Source organism: Saccopteryx bilineata, chromosome 3 (assembly GCF_036850765.1).
Source record: "Saccopteryx bilineata isolate mSacBil1 chromosome 3, mSacBil1_pri_phased_curated, whole genome shotgun sequence".
Classification (NCBI taxonomy): Eukaryota; Metazoa; Chordata; class Mammalia; order Chiroptera; family Emballonuridae; genus Saccopteryx; species Saccopteryx bilineata.
This window is the reverse complement of record NC_089492.1, coordinates 286,663,879-286,688,205: the sequence shown is the minus strand read 5'-3', so window position 1 is coordinate 286,688,205 and position 24,327 is coordinate 286,663,879. Positions and strand designations below refer to the sequence as shown.

At 47.4% G+C, this 24,327-nt stretch overlaps 1 protein-coding gene across 1 annotated transcript; it reads left to right on the top strand.

Moving 5' to 3' along the window:
- The first annotated feature begins 8,521 nt into the window (after positions 1 to 8,521).
- RBP7 (retinol binding protein 7) lies at positions 8,522 to 22,099 on the top strand. Its single transcript, XM_066270520.1, has 4 exons — positions 8,522 to 8,644; positions 17,972 to 18,150; positions 18,681 to 18,782; positions 21,867 to 22,099. The coding sequence occupies exons 1-4, from the start codon at positions 8,572 to 8,574 to the stop codon at positions 21,915 to 21,917; spliced, it is 405 nt and encodes a 134-aa protein (XP_066126617.1). The 5' UTR covers positions 8,522 to 8,571; the 3' UTR covers positions 21,918 to 22,099.
- The last annotated feature ends 2,228 nt before the right edge of the window (positions 22,100 to 24,327 follow it).

The following is a 24,327-nucleotide window of genomic DNA, read 5'->3' as shown; positions in this document are numbered from 1 at the left end:
ATTCTCTCTTCTTAGCATTGTGGAGTTTAAGAGTTGGAGCAGAACTGACCAATCACAACCTAGAAGAAGATGAAGCTATCAAAATTTAACTTAGATTTCTCATCCTGGAAAGCTACAGAGAGTTTCTAATGCTAGAAGTTTCTCTCATATCCTGTTGCCTCCCTACCTGCTCAGCTAAGAGTATTTTGACCTCAGGTCCCCTAGATAAGGCAGGTGGGGACCCTCCCAGGAAAGCCGGTAATGGTAAAATGGTCCTTTGTTGTGCTACTTATGGATCAACAACTTTGTACATTGAACAGTCCCAAGGATGTTGCTGATGTTACAATATATAGCGTAGTTCTGGGTGTCTTCAAGGACAGAACGTCCTCTTTGGATAACGGATACTAGAACAATGACCTTCACAGGGGAATAAATATTAATAACCGTTGTGACCCCCACTGAGGAAGAAGAAAGCATGTCGTACTCTGTACCATACCTTTTCCTAATTTGCTACTGTAATGGGAGGGTTTGGGAAATGTGTCAGGCGAGTGTCCTGTTTGACGCTGATGTTTTTACATGTGTGCTCCTGTGCCCCGACACTAATTTAAATGCTACAAACAAACTTGCAGTAAGTCCTTTGTGGAGGGAGTCACTTAACTCTGTGTCCCTTTCTCTAAAATAATGCAATGATCTCTGAAGCCCCTTCCAGCTCTGAAATGTTGTCGACCCAATGGAGGGTTGGCACTCACACTGGCTTCTTGTTACTCTGAGCTGCCACCTGTGCCTTCCCTTCCGCGTTACCAGCAAGTATGTCTTGGAACACTGTCATTATCCGAAGTGCCAAGGGGAGCCACCGGTAGGAGACAGACTCTCTAATGCGGGGTTGCCTACAGTCAGGTGTGGAGAAAAAAATGCTGTGTTGTTTTTTTTTTTTTTTAATGTTTATTGATTTTAGAGAGAGGAAAGGAGGGAGTGAGACAGTCAGGAACATCAATCTGTTCCTGTATGTGCCTTAACCTGGGATCGAACCAGCTACCTCTGTGCTTTGGGATGTGCTCTAATCAACTGAGCTATCCAGCCAGGGCAAAAAATACTGCGTTTTAAGCAAAAGCATGGAACTTTCCAGAACCACTCATGAAGGTGTCCTAGAAATGAGCGCCCGTGGGCTCTGCAGGACAGGAAACCAGGACCGAGGCTGGTTGGCGGTGGGGGGTGGGGGATGAGCTCCTTAAGTTAAGCTGTCCAAACCAATAGGTAACATGACTAAAGGTGACATTTTCAAACATTAAGGAAAATATAGAACATAGACAAAATTAATAGTAACAGAAGAACGAAGCCCTGTGAGGCCGTCACCAGGGTTCAGTCGTGACGTTCTGACAGTCCTGCTTCAGCCACACCCTCCATTGTTGCTGTCTTGCTGGAATCTTTGAAAGCAAATCCCAGATGTGTCATTTCATCTATAAATACTTCAGTGTGAGGAATGCTTGAGTCTAATTTGTACGTTGAGACAATTGTCCTAACGGCTAGCAGGAGGAACCGAAGCATAGGTCAAGGAAGAAGGGAGGTTTTTCTGTTTCATTTGGCTTTCAGGGTTTATACTGACTTTTTTTTAGGTATAACTGACATCTAACATTGTATCAGTTTCCAGTGTACAACATAATGATTTGTTATTTGTATGTGCATAATGGTCACCACAATAAGTCCAGTTAACATCCATCACCATCCAGAGTTACAAAATTTCTGTGTGTGTGTGTGTAAGAGAAAGAGACCAATAAGAAAAAGGAGGTGTTTAAAAATAAAATAAAAAAAAAACATCTGGCCCTCTTCTGTCTGCCTCAAGATCTCAAGAAAAACAGCTTCGAGGGAAATCAGAGAGAATCAGTAAGACCCTTGGATTTTGGTGGCCTTGCTGGCCTTTTCCCATCTGCAGCACAGTGCAGAAGAGCAAGACGAGGGGCCCCGGGGTCTTTGTTCTCACTCTTGGGAGCACAGTCCTAACTTACTTTCTTTAAGGCAGACTCTTGGGGTCCAAAGTATCTCTCGATGAATTGGCTATCTAATCGTGCAGCTAAAAGTATCAGTGTCAGCCTGACCAGGCAGTGGCACAATGGATAGAGTGTCGGACTGGGATGTGGAGGACCCAGGTTCGAGACCTTGAGGTCGCTGGCTTGAGCACAGGCTCTCCAGCTTCAGCATGGAGTCATTGGCTTGAGCGTGGGATCATAGACATGACGCTATGGTTGCTGGCTTGACCCCTAGGTCTCTGGCTTGAGCAAGGGGTCACTTATTCTGCTGTAACCCCCTGGTCAAGGCATATATGAAATGAGAAAAGCAATCAATGAACAAGTAATCAATGAACAACTAAGATGCTGCAATGAAGAATTGATGCTTCTCATCCCTCTCCCTTCCTGTCTGTCTGTCCCTATCTGTCCCTCTCTCTGACTCTCTCTGTCTCTGTAAAGAAAAAAGAAAAAGAAGTATCAGTGCCAGCAAAGCAAACCTGAGTTTTTAGCCACGCTGTTCTTGTTGAAAGCTGAGTACTCATGAAGTGTATTTTATTGAACATTTGTTAAGTACCCTCAGCAAGTTATGCATGCTCACAGCTGAACCATAATTAGTGTGTATTGTGCCCTCAAGACAAGTTGGAAAAGGCAAATAAGTTGCTTAAGGAGTTGGACCTGGCTGGTTGGCTCAATGGTAGAGTGTCAGCCCAGTGGTTTACCAACTGGTAAAAACAACAGGATCAGAAATAGATTTTTTTTTTTTTCCATTTTTCTGAAGCTGGAAACAGGGAGAGACAGTCAGACAGACTCCCGCATGCGCCCGACCGGGATCCACCCGGCACGCCCACCAGGGGCGACGCTCTGCCCACCAGGGGGCGATGCTCTGCCCATCCTGGGCATCGCCATGTTGCGACCAGAGCCACTCTAGCGCCTGGGGCAGAGGCCACAGAGCCATCCCCAGCGCCCGGGCCATCTTTGCTCCAATGGAGCCTTGGCTGCGGGAGGGGAAGAGAGAGACAGAGAGGAAAGCGTGGCGGAGGGGTGGAGAAGCAAATGGGCGCTTCTCCTGTGTGCCCTGGCCGGGAATCAAACCCGGGTCCTCCGCACGCTAGGCCGACGCTCTACCGCTGAGCCAACCGGCCAGGGCAGAAATAGATTTTTATAGAAGAGTTTTATGGTTTATGAAAAATGTTCTGTGATAGAAACAGGACTAAAGTTAAATTTCTAATGAACATAGAAGGCCCTGGCTGGCTAGTTCAGTGGTAGAGCGTCAGCCTGGTGTGCTGAAGTCCTGGGTTTGATTCCCAGCCAGTGCACACAGGAGAAGTGCCCATCTGCTTCTCCACCTTTCCCCCTCTCCTTTATGTCCATCTCTCTCTACCCCTCCCGCAGCCAAGGCTCCATTGGAGCAAAGTTGTCCTGGGTGCTGAGGATGGCTCCATGACCTCCACCTCAGGCACTAGAGTGGCTCTAGTTGGAACGGAGCAATGCCCCAGTTGGGAAAAGCATCGCCCCCTGGCGGGCATGCCAGTTGGATCCCAGTTGGGCGCATGTGGGAGTCTGTCTGTCTGCCTGTTTCTCACTTTGGAAAAATACCAAAAAAAAAAAAAGTTGCTTAAGGAGTCAATAGTACCTTGATTTTGCTGTCTATATCAGGATGTTTTTCACTGCAAGTAGCAGGAAGCTCAACTCTTGAGTGTTTTAAACAATAAGGACATTTCTACCCAAAGTAGAGACAGAGGATAGGCAGGACTCAGGGTTCATGGGGTCAGTGAATCAACAGTGTCTTCAAGGACCCTGGTTCTTTCCATCTCTCTACTCTGCTGGTCACAGTGTCCTAAATCTGGTGCCCCTTGAGTTGTAGGATCGTCACCAGTACCAAGTCTTCCTTGTTCATGCTCCAAAGTGAAGAAAGGCTGGCTCCCCTTGGCTCTGTTGAAATCAAGCATCTTTCTCAGCAGCCCCATCAACTTGTCCTATCTCATTGGCTGATTCAAATTCACTTAAACCTGCTCATCCCTAAAATCAATCACTGGCAAAGGAGGTAGAGTTTCTGTGATTGGCTTAGCCTGAGCCTAATCCAGATCTTACCCTTGGAATAGGGCCAGGCTCCTTGAAGGCATTGCCTCCTTGTATTGGGGAGGGGAGGTATGGATGGTGTGAGGTTCACCACAATGTCCATACCATTCTTTGCTGGACCAGCATCAGGCTCCATCAAGTGACAGAAGCTGGTTCCCCTACAGGTGCCCCTCACCAATCCCTCTGTCCAGGAGGAGCTGTGTTTGTGCCCAGGTTTAGGACCTCATCTCGGCTATATAATGTTATGGCTTACTTTGCTAGCATCAAAAGGAAGGAAAGCAAGGGCTCAACTTTGGCCAAATGTCTCCCCTCTTTCCTTCCCAGAGAGAACTATTTCCTCATCTAGAAGCAAGGTCTCAGAATTAGAGCAAAGGAGAACATTATTCCCTATCCAATGGGCAAGTTCAATTAATGCCACTTCCACTGAACTTGAACCTTATCCCTACTGGATGGCCTTGTCCAGGCTGGCCAAGAGCCAGAGCAAGCAGCACAAAGGCTAAAATCATTATTAGTTATTTCTGTGACTCATTTTCAGGTTAAGATTTAAAACAATATGATTTTAAGGTTAGGAAGTAAGTATGATTTCTCCATATCCCATTCATCTGGAATTTAAACAGGCCTCACGTTCCAGAAATCTGGTCAAAGTTCATCATTCGTGCCCCTTCCATGGTGAGGTATAGCTAGTTCCAGGATTTGAAAGCAGCTTGTCATATTCCACCAAAGAAATCAGTGTCTTCTTTTCTTTTTAAAACTTTTTACTTTTTAAAATTTATTGAATCTATTGGGGTGAAAAGGAAGCAATGTCTTATAGGTATGAGACTCAACAGCCTCATTCTGGGCAAGGCAAGGCAATGCCACTCTTTTCTCAATGAAAATGGCATTTCTCCTTCAGAAAATGTTGTAGCCATTCATTCAATAAACATTTGTTGAGCAGTTGCCGAGCACTGTGCGAGGGTCTGGGGTGCTGTAGTGGTATATGAGCAGAGCATAGTCTTCACCCTTGAAATTTCAATAAAAAAGATCATCAACATCTCTCTTCCCCTCCCGCAGCCAAGGCTCCATTGGAGCAAAGATGGCCCGGGCGCTGGGGATGGCTCCTTGGCCGCTGCCCCAGGTGCTAGAGTGGCTCTGGTCGCGACATGGCGACGCCCAGGATGGGCAGAGCATCGCCCCCTGGTGGGCAGAGTGTCGCCCCATGGTGGGCGTGCCGGGTGGATCCCGGTCGGGCGCATGCGGGAGTCTGTCTGACTGTCTCTCCCTGTTTCCAGCTTCAGAAAAATGAAAAAAAAAAATTTAAAAAAAAATTAAAAAAAAAAAAAGATCATCAACAAACAAGATAAATACGGGTTATGATAATGAAGAAGGTGGTAAGCAGAAATGTGATGCAGAGTAAATATCTATTGTAAATAGAGCAAAGGCCATTCTGAAAAGGTGATGCTTAGAAGATTCTGAAGAGCTCCAAGGCTTTCTCCATCCAACTGAAAACTAAGATGAAAAGAAGCAACAAATGGAGAGTCAAAGTAGCACCTTTCTCACTGATAAAAGTCTAGGTTAGAAGTCATAACTTACTGTGAGGATCAAAGAAGGGATAAGTCCCCATGACAGGTTGTGTTTTCAAAGGTGGCTATTCTAAGATCTCCCGTCCCACACGCTCTTCTTATAATGAGACATTGGGAGATGAGGTCCACGCCCCCTCCCTTTGAATCTGGCTAGGTCTATGACTCTGGTGGAAATGGTGTTACATGACTTCTGAACGAGGCTGGAAAAGATGGTACAGCATCTCCCTAGTCTTCCTGGGACACTCCCTCTTAGAACCCAGCCGCCACCCCTGCAGCCTGTGTGGGAAGCTGGCCTCCAGCCCAGAAGCCTTGCTGAGATCCCAGCTAAGATGACCAGCACCAATTTACCAGCCAGGAGACTGAGACATTTTGGAAGAGACTTCTCCAGCCCTCCAAACTGGAGTCAAGTCCCCTAGCTGATGCCTCAGGAAGCTGAGATGAGCCATCCCCCGTGAGCCCTGTCCAAATTGCAGATCTGTGAACAAATTCATGGTTTTTGTTATTTTTTCAGCCAATACATTGGGGAGGCAATAATAATTTATAAAGTAATTCCCCTAGTCTAGACTTTGGAACAGCCTACCAGAGGGAAAATCTGGGTCTATAAAACAGACACACCCTCAAGTCCGTGTCAAAAGGAGAGTAGAAAAAAATGAAATGCCCTGTGTTTAGAATTTTTGATGAAGTCACTACCAAGTTGATAAAAATCTATCAATGGCAAGCAACTAATTCAGGTTTTCTTGCAACTTTTTCAGTTTTAGCAGGGAAAGTTCCACATCTGGGGAAGTCTTTCAGTCTTAGGGAAAATAGGATGGTGGTAGACCAGGTAACATTCCACCTCCGCGAGGAGGAAGTAAGGGTTTGGAAAGAGGCCAGGGTATTCAGGGAACATTCCTCTCTGTAGAGAGCATGATTAAAAAAGACGGTACCCCTAATATAACTTGTGAACTGGAAGGCAAAGGAGCCAAACATGCAAAAACCCAGAGGAAAACATCCCAGGAAGAGGGAGCATCGTACACAGACCCTGAAGAAGAAAAGGGGTTTGACCTTTGCACAGAACACAATCACAACAACACTGGTGTGACTGGCGGCCCCGAGTCAGAGTGCAACACTCTTGGAGAAGTATTCAGAAGCCAAATTAGGAATGGCAGAGGGAAATTTTTCATTCAGGAAAAACGAGAACACTGAAGGTTTTAAGCTGAAAAGTTATAAGATCTAAATTACGTTTCTCAAAAGCTTGCCCTGGGCCCTGGCCGGTTGGCTCAGCAGTAGAGCGTTGGCCCAGCGTGTAGAAGTCTCACGTTTGATTCCCAGTCAGAAAACACAGGAGAAGCACCCATCTGCTTCTCCACCCTTCCCTCTCTCCTTTCTCTCTGTCTCTCTCTTCCCCTCCTGCAGCCAAGGCTCCATGGGAGCAAAGTTGGCCCGGGCACTGAGGATGGCTCCATGGCCTCTGCCTCAGGCACTAGAATGGCTCTGGTTGTAATGGAGCAACAGCCCAGATGGGCAGAGCATCACCCCCTATTGGGCATGCTGGGTGGGTCCCAGTGGAGTGCATGCGGGAGTCTATCTGCCTCCCTGCTTCTCACTTCAGAAAAATACAAAGAAAACCCCAAAAAAAACAAACAAAAAAAACTTGCCCTGTCTGTGGTATGGCAGGAATGGAGAATGGTCTGGTGGGATCAGAGCAGAAGCAGCAGGTCCAGGGAGGAGACCTGACAGAGGCACAGGTTAGGATGGTAGGACCAGCAGGCCTTGTTGATGGACTGGAAACAGGTGAGCAGAGAAGGGAGCAATCCACAGTACCTACTGGGTTTTTAGCTGGAGCAACCAGGTGACTAATGGTGCAATTTACAGAGATGAGCGAAGGTGGGGAGTACTTTTGTTTGATGCTTTCTGTCTTGGATATGTTAAGTTTGAGATGCCTTTAAGACATTCAAGTGAAGACAACAAGTAGGCAGTAAGAGCCAGTGCATGAGTTTGGAAGTCAGGCTCTTCCTGGGAATTTATGACCTTCCGCCACTGACTTCCTCCTCTTTGCCTCAGTTACTGTCTCTGTCAAACAGAGACAATAAAGTAACTATTGGAGAAGTAGGATTCTGTGACAAATGATAATACACACAGTAATCATGCAGGAAATGATGGCTGTTAATATAGTTAAGTCTAGAGCTCCTGGGAGGGGGCAGCCTATAAAGATGGTGTTTGTGGCTAACAGACCAGGTTAGCCCACATTCCGGACCTCCTTCTCTTTTGCCTTTCGCTACTGTCCACACTAAATCTAGATTCTCCATTCCCCGGGGCTAGCTTGCAGTTGAAAGAGGCATATGGTACAGCTTTGGCCAACGAGTGTAAAGAAAAATCTAAAGTGACAACAATGGCCGGAGGTGATTTTCTCCTGACAGGGCGGTAAGGGGCTGGAATAAAAGCCACAGGAATCACAGAGATGCCACTTCTCTGTCTGTCGTGGGGCTGCCAAGTCACCGTCAGCAACCCCTTATCCCAGGACTGCTTGATAGCTAAGAAAAGCCCGTGCTTATTAGGACCACCAGAGGTGGGTTTGTTAATATATTACTTGCAGCTGATACAGCAATTAATGCCGTGAGTTTGAAGGCTATTCCTTGGTCCTGAACATGTCGGGAGGGAAAAATGTGTGCCCCTGAACACAGCCTGGGGTACGCGCACGTGTGGAGCTAGAGGAGGGGCAAGTCCAGAAAAACGGGTCGCCAAGGGCAGCGGCAGAAAGCCTGGAGCACGCGGCGAAGGAAGCCAGGAGGGGCTGGGCTTCTCGGAGGGAACGCCGGCCGCTCCCCGCACCCCCTCCCCCCGCCCCGCTCCGCCCCGCGCCGCCCGCCCCTCGCGGTCTTGCCCGGGTCCCGCCTCCCCCGCCCCGCACTTAGGGCCGAACGCGCGCCGCCCGCCCGCCTGTCCCCCCCGGCGTCGCTCCCAGCCTAGCCATGCCCGCCGACCTCAGCGGCACCTGGAACCTTCTCAGCAGCGACAACTTCGAGGGCTACATGCTGGCCCTAGGTAGGCGGAGGGGCCAGCCCTCTCTCTCTCCTTTGCGTGTCCGTTCGTACCCCCGCGCGTCCGTCTGCCTGTCCCCCACCCAATCTATCCTGCGTCCCCCTGTCCGCTTGCCTGTCCACTGATTCCCGGGTCGCCCCGTCCCGCTGTCCTCTGGCTCCCCGGTCCTCCTGTCCGTTTGTCCTCCATCTACCCGTCGGTCTACCACCCGTGCTCTGCCTGCCAGTCCGCGCGTCTGTCTGCCTGTTCCCCATCCTTCCGTCCGCCCCAACACCTGTCCTTGCCTCTTCCCCCATCCCCCTCCCGTCCCCTCGACCGTCTCTCTACCCAGCCGGCGGCCAAGGCTCCCGTCCCAGCGTGGATTTGTAACCAGGTGGAGATGCGGGTGGCGTGGGACACCTTGTAGGAAGACTCGGGGACACGATGGGGCGGGGGCAGCCACGTGAGGGGATGCACCGCACCAAAGCCCCGCCCCAGGCGACCCTCGCCCCGCAGCCGCTTTTATCGTGGGGCTCAGGGCAGCCGGCCCCGGGATCCCGCGAGCCCAGGGGTGCCCCAGGGAGGTCCCGGTTCTGCAGCATCAGCGTCAGCTAGAGCTTCTCGGGAACGTAGAGTCGGGGAGCTGCCGGCCGCGGACAGGGACTCAGGCTCCCGACCCTACGCCCACCCGGTGCCGGTAGCGGCTAGATTCGGAACCATGTTTGAAATCTTTAGTTTTCTGACTTCCCCTCCTTCCCTCGAGAACTTCAAGAACTTCGAGAACTTCGGGGTGGGGGTCAAGAAACCCTGACCCCTTAGAGGCCGCTTCCCCACCCCACCCCACCCCCCTCCGGGATGCAATTCCAACCCGGGGGAGCGTCTGGCGGTGCCCGGGGGCCAGGAGAGCTTAGGGGGCCTCGTCTTCGAGGAGGAGGCAGCGCGGAGCAGAGGGGCCTCGGCCGCGGCAGGGGTGTGTCGGGGGGCGGCGGGGTCTGACCAATGTCCTTGTTTTCTGGAGGGGCTGGAGAATGTTTCCCTCTAATGGTAGAAGGCTTTCCTTCCTTATGGTCCCCAGTTTGTCCTGCCCTTAGCCTCATCCTTCAGATTTGGTGGATCTCAGCACCTTTGTGCCTAGTGCTTTGGACTCAGCGACACCAATCAGTGGCACTTCTGACAGATGGTCCAAAGCTGCTGGGAGTATGAGGGTCTGGGGTCTGTTCTGGCTCCATCTCCTTTGATCTGACACTGGGCCCCAGTTTCTCCAACTGTCAATTGAACCTGGAGTCCAAAATTTTATTGTGGTAAAATATGTATAACATAAAATGGGCTATATAAACCATTTTGAAAGGTACATTTCTGTGGCCTGGGTGTGTATTTAAGATCTCTGAGCCTGTGGTAGGTCGCCCTCCCCTCCCTTTCTCACACTAAGTAGGTACGTTTAGAACCTCTCAAGCAAAATCTGATTTCTGTTGACACAAAACCCCGTAGGGAAGAAAAAAAATGTATTTTCCTTCTACCCATCTGGTTCATTGGTGGGGGTCCTGGACATTAGACTAACGAAGGACAGATTAACGAGACAAACAGAAGTTGAACACACACACATCCTGCACAAAGGAGTAGTTAGAACTCGAGCTTACATAGCATCTCAGTAAAGAGTAATAATTTTGTAGAAAAGTGACGAAAGGACATTGAGTTTCCAGGAAAAGTAACATGTGGGAAAACAAATAGAAAATAAGAGATCGTTAGTAAAGTTTATTATGTAGATTCTTCTGGTGCCACCTCCAGGCTGGTAAGAGACTAGAGTCAACCCCCTAACTTCGGTCAGTCCTGGTATGGATGGGAGGGGGGAGTGTGTATGAGAGACTGTTCATAGCATGACCAATAGACATTGGTTCTGCAGGCTGGACTGGACCAGAAAGGGGGTTGCTTTTGGCAGACCCTCCTTAGAGACTGTCTGATAGTAACTGATGTTCATTCTGTCATAAATCAGCGCCTTCCCTCACCTCCTGCTATGTGCTGGTTCCTGGAACAGGTGGTTGTACTGACCTAGTCAGACATGGAACGTAGTTTCCCGTGCCTAGTAGCATTTCTGTACTGGTACCTGTACTAGTACTAGTACCCCCCACACACACTACCCTACATAATTTTTTGGCACCTGCCAAGCAGCGAGGGAATCCAATTTTGTCTTGTAGCTGCCTAAGACACGCCTTGTATAGAAGTTCCCCTTAATAAATTCTATTAATTACCAGACTGGAGCAGCCAGCCACTTTTTTCAGTCTCTCCTGCCCTCCACTTACAAAGATGTATTTTCCATCACAGACCTTACCTTGGGTTGGGTCTGTGTGTACAAACAGGAACACCTTTACAAATTTATGTCCTGCTTTTGGCAAATGGCAGAGGGCAGAGAGCTTTTCTTCTATCTGCTTCTTCCCGATTGTCTTCCACTCAAAATAACCAATATGCCAAACTGGCATATTTTGGCAGCCTACGCCACCCTCCAGTCTTAATCTCATTTCCTCTCTGTTTGTAATGCATAAGGAGGAATTAACACCTATTTTCCCCAAAGGCAGTAAATTCTGATATATTACTTATTTTCTCACCCCCAAAATAATGGTGGCATGTGACCATTTCTTCCCTGGTTTCTCTGGCTAGTATCTGGCTACTAGTAAGGAGGAGAAAGTGTTAAAAATCAGGTGGTGGCTTTGATGGTGTCTCGTAATTGTGCTTCCTGTTTAGCAATTTCCATGTCTTTGAAAGCAAACCTTAGAGAAGAAAACAGGAAAGCAACCCTTTACTGTCTGATTTTCTGTACGCTCTGTTATGATCTCTTGTTTGACCCCCACTCCCCACCCTCGTGATTTCAATAGGGGCTTATGGATTACCTGCCACTGTATTAGACCCTGGAGTCAAACAAAGGCTATTTAATTTATTTGCATTACTTATATTTATTTAGTTATTATCCAACTCATTTCATAAAGGATTGAGCCATATAGCATGTGTCAATATCCTGCCTTACAATTCCTTCTCTTACTTTTGGTTCAGGTTCCAGAAAGCTAGTGACCCCAGACCTACACAAAAATTTGCAATCTGTTTTCCAGAAGAAATATCAATGTACTAAGCATTTCTGAAGTAGAGGCCATTTAGTAGAACAGAGCATCAAACCCAGACAACTAGCCCCTGATTGTTGGCAGTACAGTCAAAGTCACACAACCTGAGTCCCTTTAGTTTCCCCGTTTGTTACATGAGGTGGTTGGACCAGATCTGATATTCTAAGAGTGTCTAAGTTACAAACCAAGGGGTCGCTTAGCATGTTATACAATAGTTGAAATCAGCCTTGAAACCTATTGCCTATTTCAACGAACTGGGGAGAAAATGATTTGGCACTTGTTTGTATGTGGAGGGGGGGGTGAGGCAAACATTCCCTTGTGCCTTCCAGGTGTAAAGAATACGCACTCCAGTCAACTCATTTTCCCCTGGGCAAATGAAGGGCTTGGCACAGATAAGTCTAGGATGTCCTTACTCAAGGACCAGCAAGAGCTACATCAAATTGTAGTCTTGTGTGTCACCCCAGGTCCCAGACCTACAGAGACAGAATCTGTCTAACCAGATTCTCAGGTGATTCGGATGCAAATGAATATTTGAGAAGTGCAGTCCTCTGATATATCAGGTCACCATTGCGACAACCTGCAAAATACAAATACTGCAGAACCTATTATCCCTACTTATGTATGTTCTGATGCCAGCTTACACAGAAAAACTCAGAACTTTCATGAGGACTTCTGCTTCTGGTCATGGCAAACTAATTTATTTGTACTGACTTTCATTGAAGACAGCTAAGTTAAGCTAGACCGAATATATATGTATATTTTAAAATTCTTAGGGAACTTCAGAGAGCTACCAGAATAATAAAGAACTATCAGGGAGGGTGGGTTGCAGGGCTGGGTGAAAAAGGTGAAGGGATTAATCAAAGCAAACAAAAAAGCCCTCATAGACAACAGTATGGTGATTACCAGAGGAAAGGAGGAAGAGGGAGAGGGTAAAGGGAGGCAAATAGTGACAGAAGATTTGACCTGGAGTGGTGAACACACAATACCATATACAGATGATGTATTATAAAATTGTATACCTGAAACCTATACAATTTTATTAACCAACACCACCCCAATAAATTCAGTAAAAAAGAGAAAGGAATGATTAGGCTGAGGTCTAGGAAAGAGTAAGAATCCAGAGATGGCCTGACCTGTGGTGGCACAGTGGATAAAGCGTTTACCTGGAACGCTGAGGTCACTGGTTCTAGAAACCCCAGGCTTGCCTGGTCAAGGCACATATGGGAGTTGATGCTTCCTGCTCCTTCCCCCTTCTCTCTCTCTCCCTCTCTCTCTTTCTCTCTCTCCTACTCTCCTCTCTCTCTCTATAAAAATGAATAATAATAGCCCTGGCCGGTTGGCTCAGTGGTAGAGCGTCGGCCTGGCGTGCAGGAGTCCTGGGTTCGATTCCTGGCCAGGGCACACAGGAGAAACACCCATCTGCTTCTCCACCCCTCCCCCTCTACTTCCTCTCTCTCTCTCTCTCTCTCTCTCTCTCTTTCCCTCCCACAGCCAAGGCTCCATTGGAGCAAAATTGGCCCGGGCGCTGAGGATGGCTCTGTGGCCTCTGCCTCAGGCGCTAGAATGGCTCTGATTGTGGCAGAGCGACGCCCCAGATGGGCAGAGCATCGCCCCCTGGTGGGCATGCCGGGTGGATCCCAGTCGGGCACATGCGGGAGTCTGTCTGACTGCCTCCCCATTTCTAATCTTAGAAAAATAAAAAATAAAAAAAATTTTTTAAATGAATAATAATTTTAAAAAACCCACAAAAAAAACAAAATCCAGGGAGGTAAACCCAGTACTTCAAATGACTCTTGCCTTCAGGGTGTTTGTGAGGCTGAGCTGCAGTTTGGGGAGCCTCATAGGGTTAGGGGAGGGTTAGGTTGGAGTCCCAAGTCAATCAAGGGTAAAGACCCTGTAAACACCTACTTTGGGCTAGGTCTCTGGAAAGCTGCCCCAGAGGAGTAAGGGAGACTTAGAAATAAACAGCTTTTGAACAGACTGTGGTTTGACTGAATCATCGTTGTGGTCCAGAAAAATCTCCAGACCTGAGCTGGAATTAAGGCACTTCCCGATAGCTAGTGGCCTTAGAAGCAATTTTTAAAAAATCTTCTTTGGAAGAGAGAACATTAAGCGATTGTTTCTACAAATAACTTTTCAGATACAATATCCAGTAAATAATCAAAGTTAATCAAGTACCTAAGATATAAGACCCCATGACAAGGAAACTGTGGGAGGTGTCATCCGATATATCTATTACCTGAATTGTGGTGATGGTATTATAGGTGTTTGCATATGTCCAAACTCACTAAATTGCACACATTGGGTACAATATGTGCAGTTTTTGTGTATCAAGTGCACCTCAATAAAGCTGTTTAAAAAAAAAACAAAACCCAATAGTAGGAATCAATAGAAATAAACAACAGAAACAGGGTCTCCAGATACTGGAATGATCAGAAATAGACCATAAAGCAGTTACGTTGAGCTTAGTTTTGGCAGGAAACCATAATCAATAAAAAGTAACATCAGCCTCACTTGTGGTGGTGTCGCCAGTTTGAAATCCTGGTCTTGCCTGGTCAAGGCACATATGAGAAGCAACTGCTACAAATCGATGGTTCCTGATCCCCACTTCCTTCCCTTTCTCTCTCTCTCCTCTCTCTAAAATTAGTAAATATATTTTTTAAAAGAGTAACATCAGCACAGTTGAAAAGAAAAAGAATTCTAGGCCCTGGCAGGGTAGTTCAGTTGGTTAGAGCGTCATCCCAGTACACCAAGGTTGCAGGTTCAATCCCCAGTCAGGGCACCTACAAGAATCAACCAATGAATGCATGAATAAGAAGTGGAACAACAAATCTATGCCTCTTCCTTCCTCTATCTCTAAAATCAATCCATAAATAAAAAATTTTATTTTTATTTATTTATTTTTTACAGAGTCAGAGAGAGGGATAGATAGGGACAGACAAACAGGAACGGAGAGAGATGAGAAGCATCAATCATCAGTTTTTCGTTGTGACACCTTAGTTGTTCATTAATTGCTTTCTCATATGTGCCTTGACCATGGACCTTCAGCAGACTGAGTAACCCCTTGCTCGAGCCAGCGACCTTGGGTCTAAGCTGGCGAGCTTTTTTGCTCAAGTCAGATGAGCCTGTGCTCAAGCTGGCAACCTCGGGGTCTCGAACCTGGGTCCTTCCACATCCCAGTCCGACGCTCTATCCACTGCGCCACCGCCTGGTCAGGCATAAATAAAAAATTTTAAAAGAAACAAGTAGAAATTCTAGAACTAAAAAGTAACCAACAAACTTAGAAACTTAGTAAGACCCGTTCTTCAGACTGCTCTCTGTGTCCTTTGTTGATGAAGGTGAGGATGTCCCTTCTGTACAGGGAGGACACCTCTCTGCTGTGGGTTTATGAGCTGCTTCAGGAGAAGGTCAGAGAGTCCTTCCCACCCCTGTCATCCCTCCAACACCTTCAGCTTGAAGTACTATGCCAAGGGGCCATGTTTTGAGGTAGCATGTCCTTAATCCCATCAGGTACAGAGTTTCTATTAATGTTTGGAATGATGAAAAAATTCTGGAAATGGATAATGTCAGTGGTTGCATAATATTGTGATTACAAATTGCCACTGAATTGTATGCTTAAAAATGGGTAAGATGATAAAATTAGTGTATTTACCATAATAAAAAATTACCAAAAATTAAAAAGAATTACAAGGAGACTTTGGTAGAAAACCTACAATAAATCCTATATTTTATTGGAAAAACCGACAGCTCTTTTTAAATTCAGTTGTTTGAATTAAGTACATTTTGTGAGTTAGCATTCTCTCCTATTTGAGCTGTGTCTTATGACTTGACACAGTGAACTAAAACGTGTTTTTTAAACACAGAGGTTTCTATTTCAGGTGAATAAAGATGGCTTCTGTAATGTAAACCACAGAGTCCTTATCTTGCCCATTGGATGGAAGGAAAACACAACCAGGAGAGCTTTCCCTTTTGGCCAAAACAGACCTTGAGATCTTTGTCCCAGTTAAATATTTAAGTTAACAAAGTGCTTAGTGAATTATTCCATGCCTTACATTCAGACTCTTTTTAAAATCAGCTTATGGCATATAGAGGGATTTATGGCACAGAACTCAAAATCAAACTGCTTTTAGGTTCAAGATTTTTTCAGTTCATTTTTTCAGATTCTCTTCTTCCTCTTTTTTTTTTTTTAAGTGAGAGGAGGGGAGATAGACAAACTCCTGCATAACCCCTGACCAGAATCCACCTGGCAACCCCTGTCTTTGGCCAATGCTCATACAACCAAGCCATCCTCAGCACCTGAGGCTGATGCTTGGGCCAATTGAGCCATTGGCTGTGGGAGGGGGAGAGGGAGAGAAGGGGAAGAGGGTGGGGGAGAGAAGCAGATGGTCGTGTCTCTTGTGTGCCCTGACCAGGAATCGAACCTGGGACATCAGTGTGCTGGGCTGACACTGTATCCACTGAGCAAACCAGCCAGGGTGGCGGTTCTCTTCTTAAAGGGAGATATTGATTACTCTGTTTCACTTTCATTCTTTTTTTTAATTTTTATTTTTATTTTTTTATTTTTCTGAAGCTGGAAACGGGGAGGCAGTCAGACAGACTCCCGCATGTGCCCGACCGGGATCCATCCGGCACGCCCACCAGGGGGCAATGCTCTGCCCATCCAGGGCGTCGCTCCGTTGCAACCAGAGCCACTCTAGCGCCTGGGGCAGAAGCCATGGAGCCATCCCCAGCGCCCGGGCCATCTTTTGCTCCAATGGAGCCTCAGCTGCGGGAAGGGAAGAGAGAGACAGAGAGGAAGGAGAGGGGGAGGGGTGGAGAAGCAGATGGGCGCCTCTCCTGTGTGCCCTGGCCGGGAATCGAACCCGGGACTTCCGCACGCCAGGCCGACGCTCTACCACTGAGCCAACCAGCCAGAGCCTCACTTTCATTCTTGGTTACAAATTCCGGAATAACAGGAGTTAGCATTTACAACCTCTAGCCACATAATGTGCTTAGAGCTAATAAAGGAGAAATGGGATTCAAATCCACTCTCTATAACAAAAACTTGAACTTCTGAGTGTTCCATGTTTTTTTTTTAACTTTTCTTTTTTGGATTTTCTGGATTGATTTGAGAGAGAGAGAGAGAGAGACAGAGAGAGGAAGGGAGGGAGGGAGGGAGGGAGGAAGGTGGGGGTGGAGGGTGGAGGGTGGGAGAGGAAGGAGCATGAAGCATCAACTCATGCATAGTTGCTTGTCGTATGTGCCTTGTGCCTTGCCCTGGCAAGCCCAGGGTTTCAAACCGAGGACCTCAGCGTTCCAGGTCAATGCTTCATCTACTGTGCCACCACAGGCCAGGCAGTATTCCATGTTTTCACGTGTGACTTTTAAAAAGCTTATTCAATCCTAAATGGATAGAATTATGTACATGATTGCAGTAGTTTCTGAAGGTTATTTTTTTTAATGTATTTTTTTTTTTTTTTACAGAGACAGAGCGAGAGTCAGAGAGAGGGATAGATAGGGACAGACAGACAGGAATGGAGAGAGCTGAGAAGCATCAATCATCAGTTTTTTGTTGTGACACCTTAGTTGTTCATTGAATGCTTTCTCATATGTGCCTTGACCATGGGGCTACAGCAGACCGAATAACCCCTTGCTCAAGCCAGTGACCTTGGGTCCAAGCTGGTGAGCTATGCTCACACCAGATGAGCCCGCACTTAAGCTGGTGACCTCAGGGTCTCAAACCTGGGTCCTTGGCATCCCAGTCCGAGGCTCTATCCATTGCGCCACTGCCTGGTCAGGCTGAAGGTTATTTTTTTATAGTTGTTTTTCAGAAACTGTTCAAATGCTCTCAATTTGCAGTATAAATATATAAAGTAGAAAAAGGCACAGTTGCTGTGACTGAGGTTGAGTTAGGGGCCAGAGCCCTGTCTCCTTGGCTTTCTGTCCCCTTGACAACCTCTGGTAGGGTGGGGGTGAGGGGATTTCCAGAACCACTTTTGCCATGCCCACCTCCAAGTCCATCACCAAGGTTCACAGCCAGCCTAATGAGTCCTCTCTGGAAGCTGTGGACGCTTTTTAAGCAGCCTCCGGATGGAGATTTACCAGGATAGCTTTCCCTACAGATCCAACAAATGACATTGGCATTGTAAAAGAAACACTAGCGATCGAATGCAATGATTTTGAGGATGGCTGCCAAGTCCGTTGCTTTTGCATCTCAGGTGGAAATTGAGATGGCTTTCTTTCTTTTTTTTTAATTACTTTTAAGGGATTGACTTTGCCACTCGTAAGATAGCCAAGTTGCTGAAGCCACAGAAAGTGATTGAACAAAATGGGGATTCCTTTACCATCCACACATACAGTAGCCTGAGGAACTACCTGGTTCAGTTTAAAGTTGGAGAAGAATTTGAGGAAGACACCAAAGGCCTGGATAACAGAAAATGCAAGGTAAAAATGAAAGTAATCAGCCCTGGCCGGTTGGCTCAGCGGTAGAGCGTTGGCCTGGCGTGCGGGGGACCCGGGTTCGATTCCCGGCCAGGGCACATAGGAGAAGCGCCCATTTGCTTCTCCACCACCCCCCTCCTTCCTCTCTATCTCTCTCTTCCCCTCCCGCAGCCGAGGCTCCATTGGAGCAAAGATGGCCCAGGCGCTGGGGATAGCTCTTCGGCCTCTGCCCCAGGTGCTAGAGTGGCTCTGGTCATGGCAGAGCGATGCCCCGGAGGGGCAGAGCATAGCCCCCTGGTGGGCAGAGCTTCGCCCCTGGTGGGCGTGCCGGGTGGATCCCGGTCAGGTGCATGCGGGAGTCTGTCTGACTGTCTCTCCCCGTTTCCAGCTTCAGAAAAATACAAAAAAACACCTTAAAAAAAATGAAAGTAATCACATAGACTCTTCATTTTACAAGTGAATTGGCCTTCTATTTAGTAATAGTCAAGGATTCTGCCAGAACAAACCAATGTTCCCTCCCCTCCGTCATACAGAGCTTGGTCACCTGGGACAATGACAGACTCACCTGTGTCCAGAAGGGGGAAAAGAAGGACAGAGGCTGGACCCATTGGATTGAAGGTGACAAGCTGCACCTGGTACTTGCCACATTGTTTTTATTCTTAGTGAGATGATATAATATCGAAGAAAATGTTAAACAGAAAATCATGACCTGCAATCCTATTATTCCAACCCTTTCTAGTGTCAGAATATTCTGCCTTTTTTTCATTGAATATAAAAACATATTCCAGGTTTCTAAATAATTTTCCCATTGAATTATCATGTATTAATTGAATATATATAATCAGGTAGCAAACTGGCTGCATATATTTCATCTGGTTAATGAACTCTCATTTTAGTAAAACATTTTCTTAAAAATGTCTAGGAGGCCCTGGTCAGTTGCTCAGTGGATAGAGTGTTGGCCCAGCATATGGACATTCCGGGTTTGATTCTGGGTCAGGGCACACAAGAGAAGCAACCACTTGCTTCTCTCCCCCTCCCTCTCCCCTTTCTCTCCTTCTTCCCTTCCTGTGCACAGTGGCTCAGTTGGTTCAAGTGTCAGCCCCAGGCACTGAGGATAGCTCGGTTGGTCCAAGTATGTCAGCCTCAGGTGCTAAAAATAGCTCAGTTGATTTGAGCATAGGCCCCAGATGGGGGTTACCAGGTAGATCCCATCACTTAAAAAAAAATGTGTCCGAGAGTATTGTTTCAGGGTGTTTTCCATTATTGCTCAAATTGATGTACATAGAACTTTTTGCATCCATGGATTTATTCCTTTGGGAAGAATTCATAGAAGGGCTCACTGGTGTCAGAGGGCACACACATCATTGCCCTTTGCTACTTTGTTGCTTTACTCACTTGAAAGGGATGTATCAATCTTTCACACTAGGAACACTTCATGAACATAAAAATTATAGCTCAACCTAACTTATTTCTAAATATAATTGTAAAGGTATAATATTGTCCCTAAAGGCTTAATTATAGCTTTTAAAATGAGAATTCCTTACTGCCATATATGTTACAATAGTTTCCATTTTTCAAGTGATGAGCTTGTGCCCAATTACTGTGCTAAATCCTTTGAGTGGATTATCTCACTTAGTCTTCAAGACAGTACTGGAAAGGGACACTGTTTTTCCCACTCACAAATGAAGAGATTGAGATTTAGAAATCCCCCAAAGTCACGCAAGGGAGATTCAAATCTATGTCTAACAAGAATGTATGCTGCCCTGGCCGGTTGGCTCAGCGGTAGAGCGTCGGCCTGGCGTGTGGGGGACCCGGGTTCGATTCCTGGCCAGGGCACATAGGAGAAGCGCCCATTTGCTTCTCCACCCCACCCCCTCCTTCCTCTCTGTCTCTCTCTTCCCCTCCCACAGCCAAGGCTCCATTGGAGCAAGGATGGCCCGGGCGCTGGGGATGGCTCCTTGGCCTCTGCCCCAGGCGCTAGAGTGGCTCTGGTCGCGGCAGAGCAACGCCCCGGAGGGGCAGAGCATCGCCCCCTGGTGGGCAGAGCATCGCCCCTGGTGGGCGTGCCGGGTGCCGGGTGGATCCCGGTTGGGCGCATGCGGGAGTCCGTCTGACTGTCTCTCCCTGTTTCCAGCTTCAGAAAAATACAAAAAAAAAAAAAAAAAAAAAAAAGAATGTATGCTTTCAACTCTATGCCTTTTTTTTTTTTTTTTTTTTTTTTACCTTAATGTATGTGTAAAATCTAGGTGAAATCCATGAAAACAAAATTTGAACACTTAAAGTTGGGAATGGTCTTTGTAGGTCTGGGGAGTCTTTGGTTACAAAGACACTGGAGACATTTTAGTTCTAGATTGACATGTTTGAGACTTTAGATTAGTTGGCTGTAAGACGTAACGTTCCAATTGCTCGCGTCTTCCTTGGTACAGCCAGGAGCTCCGCCTGAGCAGAGCATGAAAGGGCCCTTGCTCTAAGGTTCCTCACAGCACAATTTCTACATTGTTTGCTATAATAAAATGAGTATTTGGTCTTTGTACCTGGTTCCTAAAACCCTTGCAATCTCCAGGGTAATATCAGTGTCTTTTCTATGCTAATGAGATGTCTAGTAACTGGGGGCCCGTAGGTAGCTAGCTTCAGGATGGGTGCCGATCACCAGAAAGCTCAAGGCCTGATAGGAAGGTTGAAACTTTCAGCCTGGCTTTTGACCTCTGGGAAGAGGCAGGAGTTAGTCACCAATAACCAATGATCCAATCAATCGTGCCTATGTAAAGAAACCTCCATAAAACCTCCTAAATGAAGGGGTTCAGAGAGCTTCCGGGTTGGTGAAGACACTGACATGCTGGCAGGGTGGCACTCCTAGAGAGAGTATGGGAGCTCCGTGTACCCATTCCACCCCAGTACCTTCTCCTCTGCAACTATTCCATGGGACTGTTCTGAGTTGTAGCCTTTATAAAACACCCATTCATGGAATCCTGGCCGGTTGGCTCAGCATCAGAGCGTTGGCCTGGTATGTGGAAGTTCCAGGTTCAATTTCCAGCCAGGGCACACAAGAGAAGCACCCATCTGCTTCTCCACCCTCCACCTTTTCCTTTCTCTCTATCTTATCTCTATCTTCCCCTCCCACAGCCAAGGCTCCATTGGAGCAAAGTTGTCCCGGGCGCTGAGGATGGCTCCATGGCCTCCATCTCAGGCACTAGAATGGCTCTGGTTGCAACAGAGCAATGCCCCAGAGGGGCTGAGCAGCACCCCCTGGTGGGCATGCCGGGTGGATCCTGGTTGGGCGCATGTGGAGTCTATCTGCCTCCCCCCTTCTCACTTCAGAAAAATACAAAAAAAAAAAATTTTTTTTTAAGCACCCATACATGTAAGTAGAGAGTGTTCCTGAGTTCTATGAGCCATTCTAGCAAATCATGGGAACCCCCAATTTATAACTGATTGGTCAGAAGTATAGGTGGCCTGGAACTCATAATTAACATCTTAAGTGGGGGCTGAGAGCCCTTAACCTGTGGGCTCTGCACTCACTCTGGCTTGTTGGTGGCAGAATTGCGTTGACTTACTGGACACCGGTTGGTCTTAGAGTTGGATAAAGGAGTTGGGAAAGACAGCACATGTATGGTGTCAAGAAGAAATAAACCCACACATCTGGTGTCAGAGTGTTGGGAATAATGACAGACCACATAGCCAGTCATCTTCTTTCTTCTTCCCTTCCTCCTGACCCCTAGGAAATGTTCTGTGAGGGCCAAGTGTGCAAGCAGACATTCCAGAGGGCCTGATCTGGCTTTGACAGTGGAGCCACGGGGGACTGCAGCTTCGCGCCGAGTCGTATTCCAGAATGAACAAGTGTCTGCCTGTCCTGGTCTGGTGATGGGGCCTTGTGGCTGGAGAGCTGCCACCCAGCCTGTACTAGAAAGTCTTTGGGTTGTGTGAAAACTTCAGCTTCAATAAATCTGTCCAATGACTCTGACGTTTTCCTTCTAAATTTTAGCATATCCCTCTATTTTAAGAAAAATTTGGTCTATGATGGACACACCAAGGAATAAGCTGTAATTCCTGCCTTCAAGGTCTCCTGGGGAAAGTGGATGAAATGAACCTTTTGAACAGTGGAAATACGTACAGGCGGCTCAGAGCTCGGGAGGGCTGAGCCTGACTTTGGGAGGTGGGCAGGCATGGCAGGGGTCGGGGTAGTGCAGCTGAACCTTAAGGTAAGACCTGATGCATAGGGAAGTAGGAAGCATCGGAAGCATTCTGGGTGAAAGGCTGGGGGTAAGCTGGAGGGATGTGTGAAGAAATGAGGAGTTGCTTGAGCTGGAGCATGGGTGTATGTGGGTGGGTGGGTGGGGAGAGATGACAGAGGAGACTAGAACGACAGACAGGAGCACCATCATGAAGCTTGAATGCCAGATGTAAGAGGTAAGATTTTTGTCCCTAAAGTAACAGGGAGATGGTGACTGGCATTGAGCAGAAGCTCTGGCTCCTCCTAAGAAGGAACTCCAACTGCAGAGGGAAGAAAGGAATGTAAGGGGAGGAGTCAGGAAGCCCTGCCCGGAATCACAGTGGGAACTGATGTTGGTCAGGGACACTGGGAGCCCACGTCTCAAGTGTGGGGCACGGACTCTTGGGGCTGAAAGGAACAACAGTTATTTAGGAGGCCAAATCCATAGTCCAAAGTGATGGATAAAATGTAGGGATAATGAGAAGGGGGCAGAAATCAAAGAAGATGCCCTGTTTCAGGTTCAGGTAGCTATAGGAAGGTTGGAACCAATCAGAAAGAAGGGTAACACAGGCGGAAGAGGAAAGCAGAGTTGGAGCTTTAGGTTCTGAGTGTCTGTGCCCCGTGACAGCCAGGCTGTCAGAAAGCAGCTAGATGGTCTGCAGGCACATACAGGCTGTCAGGTACGCAAATTATGCATATGAATGAGACTGCCCAGGACATTGCATTTTAAGTGAAAAGAGAGAAACCTTTCTTTAGAAAACCTGCAAAGGGTGATCAGAAGGGTTGGAGAAACACCGTAGCATCAAGGAAGCCAAGAAAGAAAATTTCAGGGTTGAGGGGGTGTTCAGCACTGTTGAGATGCCCAAGTGCCAATAAGGCAAGGTGCAAGTCCTTAATGGTGGTAAAATCTCCAAAAAGAAGAAGAAGCAGGATGTCTGTGCCCTTTTAAGATGTTAAAAACATCTCAGGAAGATATGACACTTAGAGTCTTAAGGTGAAAGAGCAAGCTTCATGGAACAAGTGCAAAGGCCCTGAGGTTGGGAGCAGGTGATGTGCTGGAGGTACAGCCAAGAGGCAGAGGGAGCACAGCCAAGAGTAAGAGGAGATGAAGTTGGCCTTTGGCAGAGCCAGGGGGCTTTGAGCAATCTTTTGGGCTAGACTGCTACTTTGTAGCCCCTGGAAGTACTAACTTCAGGGTACAAAGGAGTTGATTTTTTTTTAAGTGAGAGGAGGAGAGATAGACACTCTCACATGTACCCCAACTGGGATCCACCCAGGATCCAGCCCCATGTGGGGCTGATGCTGGAATCAACTGAGCCACCTCAGCTCCTGAGGCTGACACTTGAGCCAGTCGAGCCACTGGCTGCGACAGGGAGAGAGAGAGAAAAGGGGGGGAGGGAAGGGAAAAGAAGCAGATGGTTGCTTCTCATGTGTGCCCTGACCAGGAACTGAAGCCAAGACTTCTGCATCCCGGGCCAATGCTCTATCCACTGAGCCAACCAGCTAGGGCCAAATTTGCTTGTCTTGATGAAGAGATGGTAGATGGTGGGTCCAGATGCCAATGTTCTCAGTAAATGAAGAGACTGAACAGATGTATGCAGATGAGGAGAGTGGAGTAACCTGAAAAGGAACAAGAGTTATGGAATACTGTGGTACTGAAGATAATGGGGTAGCAGCAGTAGGGACTGAAGAGTAAGCTGACCCCACACTGGGGGAGAAAGAGACAGCCATCCATCATCTGTCAGCAGCTCCATGTTACATTAAGACCAGAGGTTCTCAACCTGTGGGTCGCGACCCCGGCGGGGGTCGAACGACCAAAACACAGGGGTCGCCTAAAACCGCCGGGGTCGCGACCCACAGGTTGAGAACCACTGATTAAGACAAAGAACATGTTCCCTGACGTATGTTTGTTAATTGCTGCCATGACATACCACATAGTGCAGGGGTTGGGAACCTATGGCTCGCAAGCC

Excerpts from the sequence above, each read along its gene's own strand:
- RBP7 (XM_066270520.1), top strand. The coding sequence starts at position 8,572 with ATGCCCGCCGACCTCAGCGGCACCTGGAACCTTCTCAGCAGCGACAAC. Across the intron at positions 8,645-17,971 it reads GGGCTACATGCTGGCCCTAG|GGATTGACTTTGCCACTCGT; the intron begins GTAGGCGGAGGG and ends ATTACTTTTAAG. Across the intron at positions 18,783-21,866 it reads AAGGTGACAAGCTGCACCTG|GAAATGTTCTGTGAGGGCCA; the intron begins GTACTTGCCACA and ends CCTGACCCCTAG.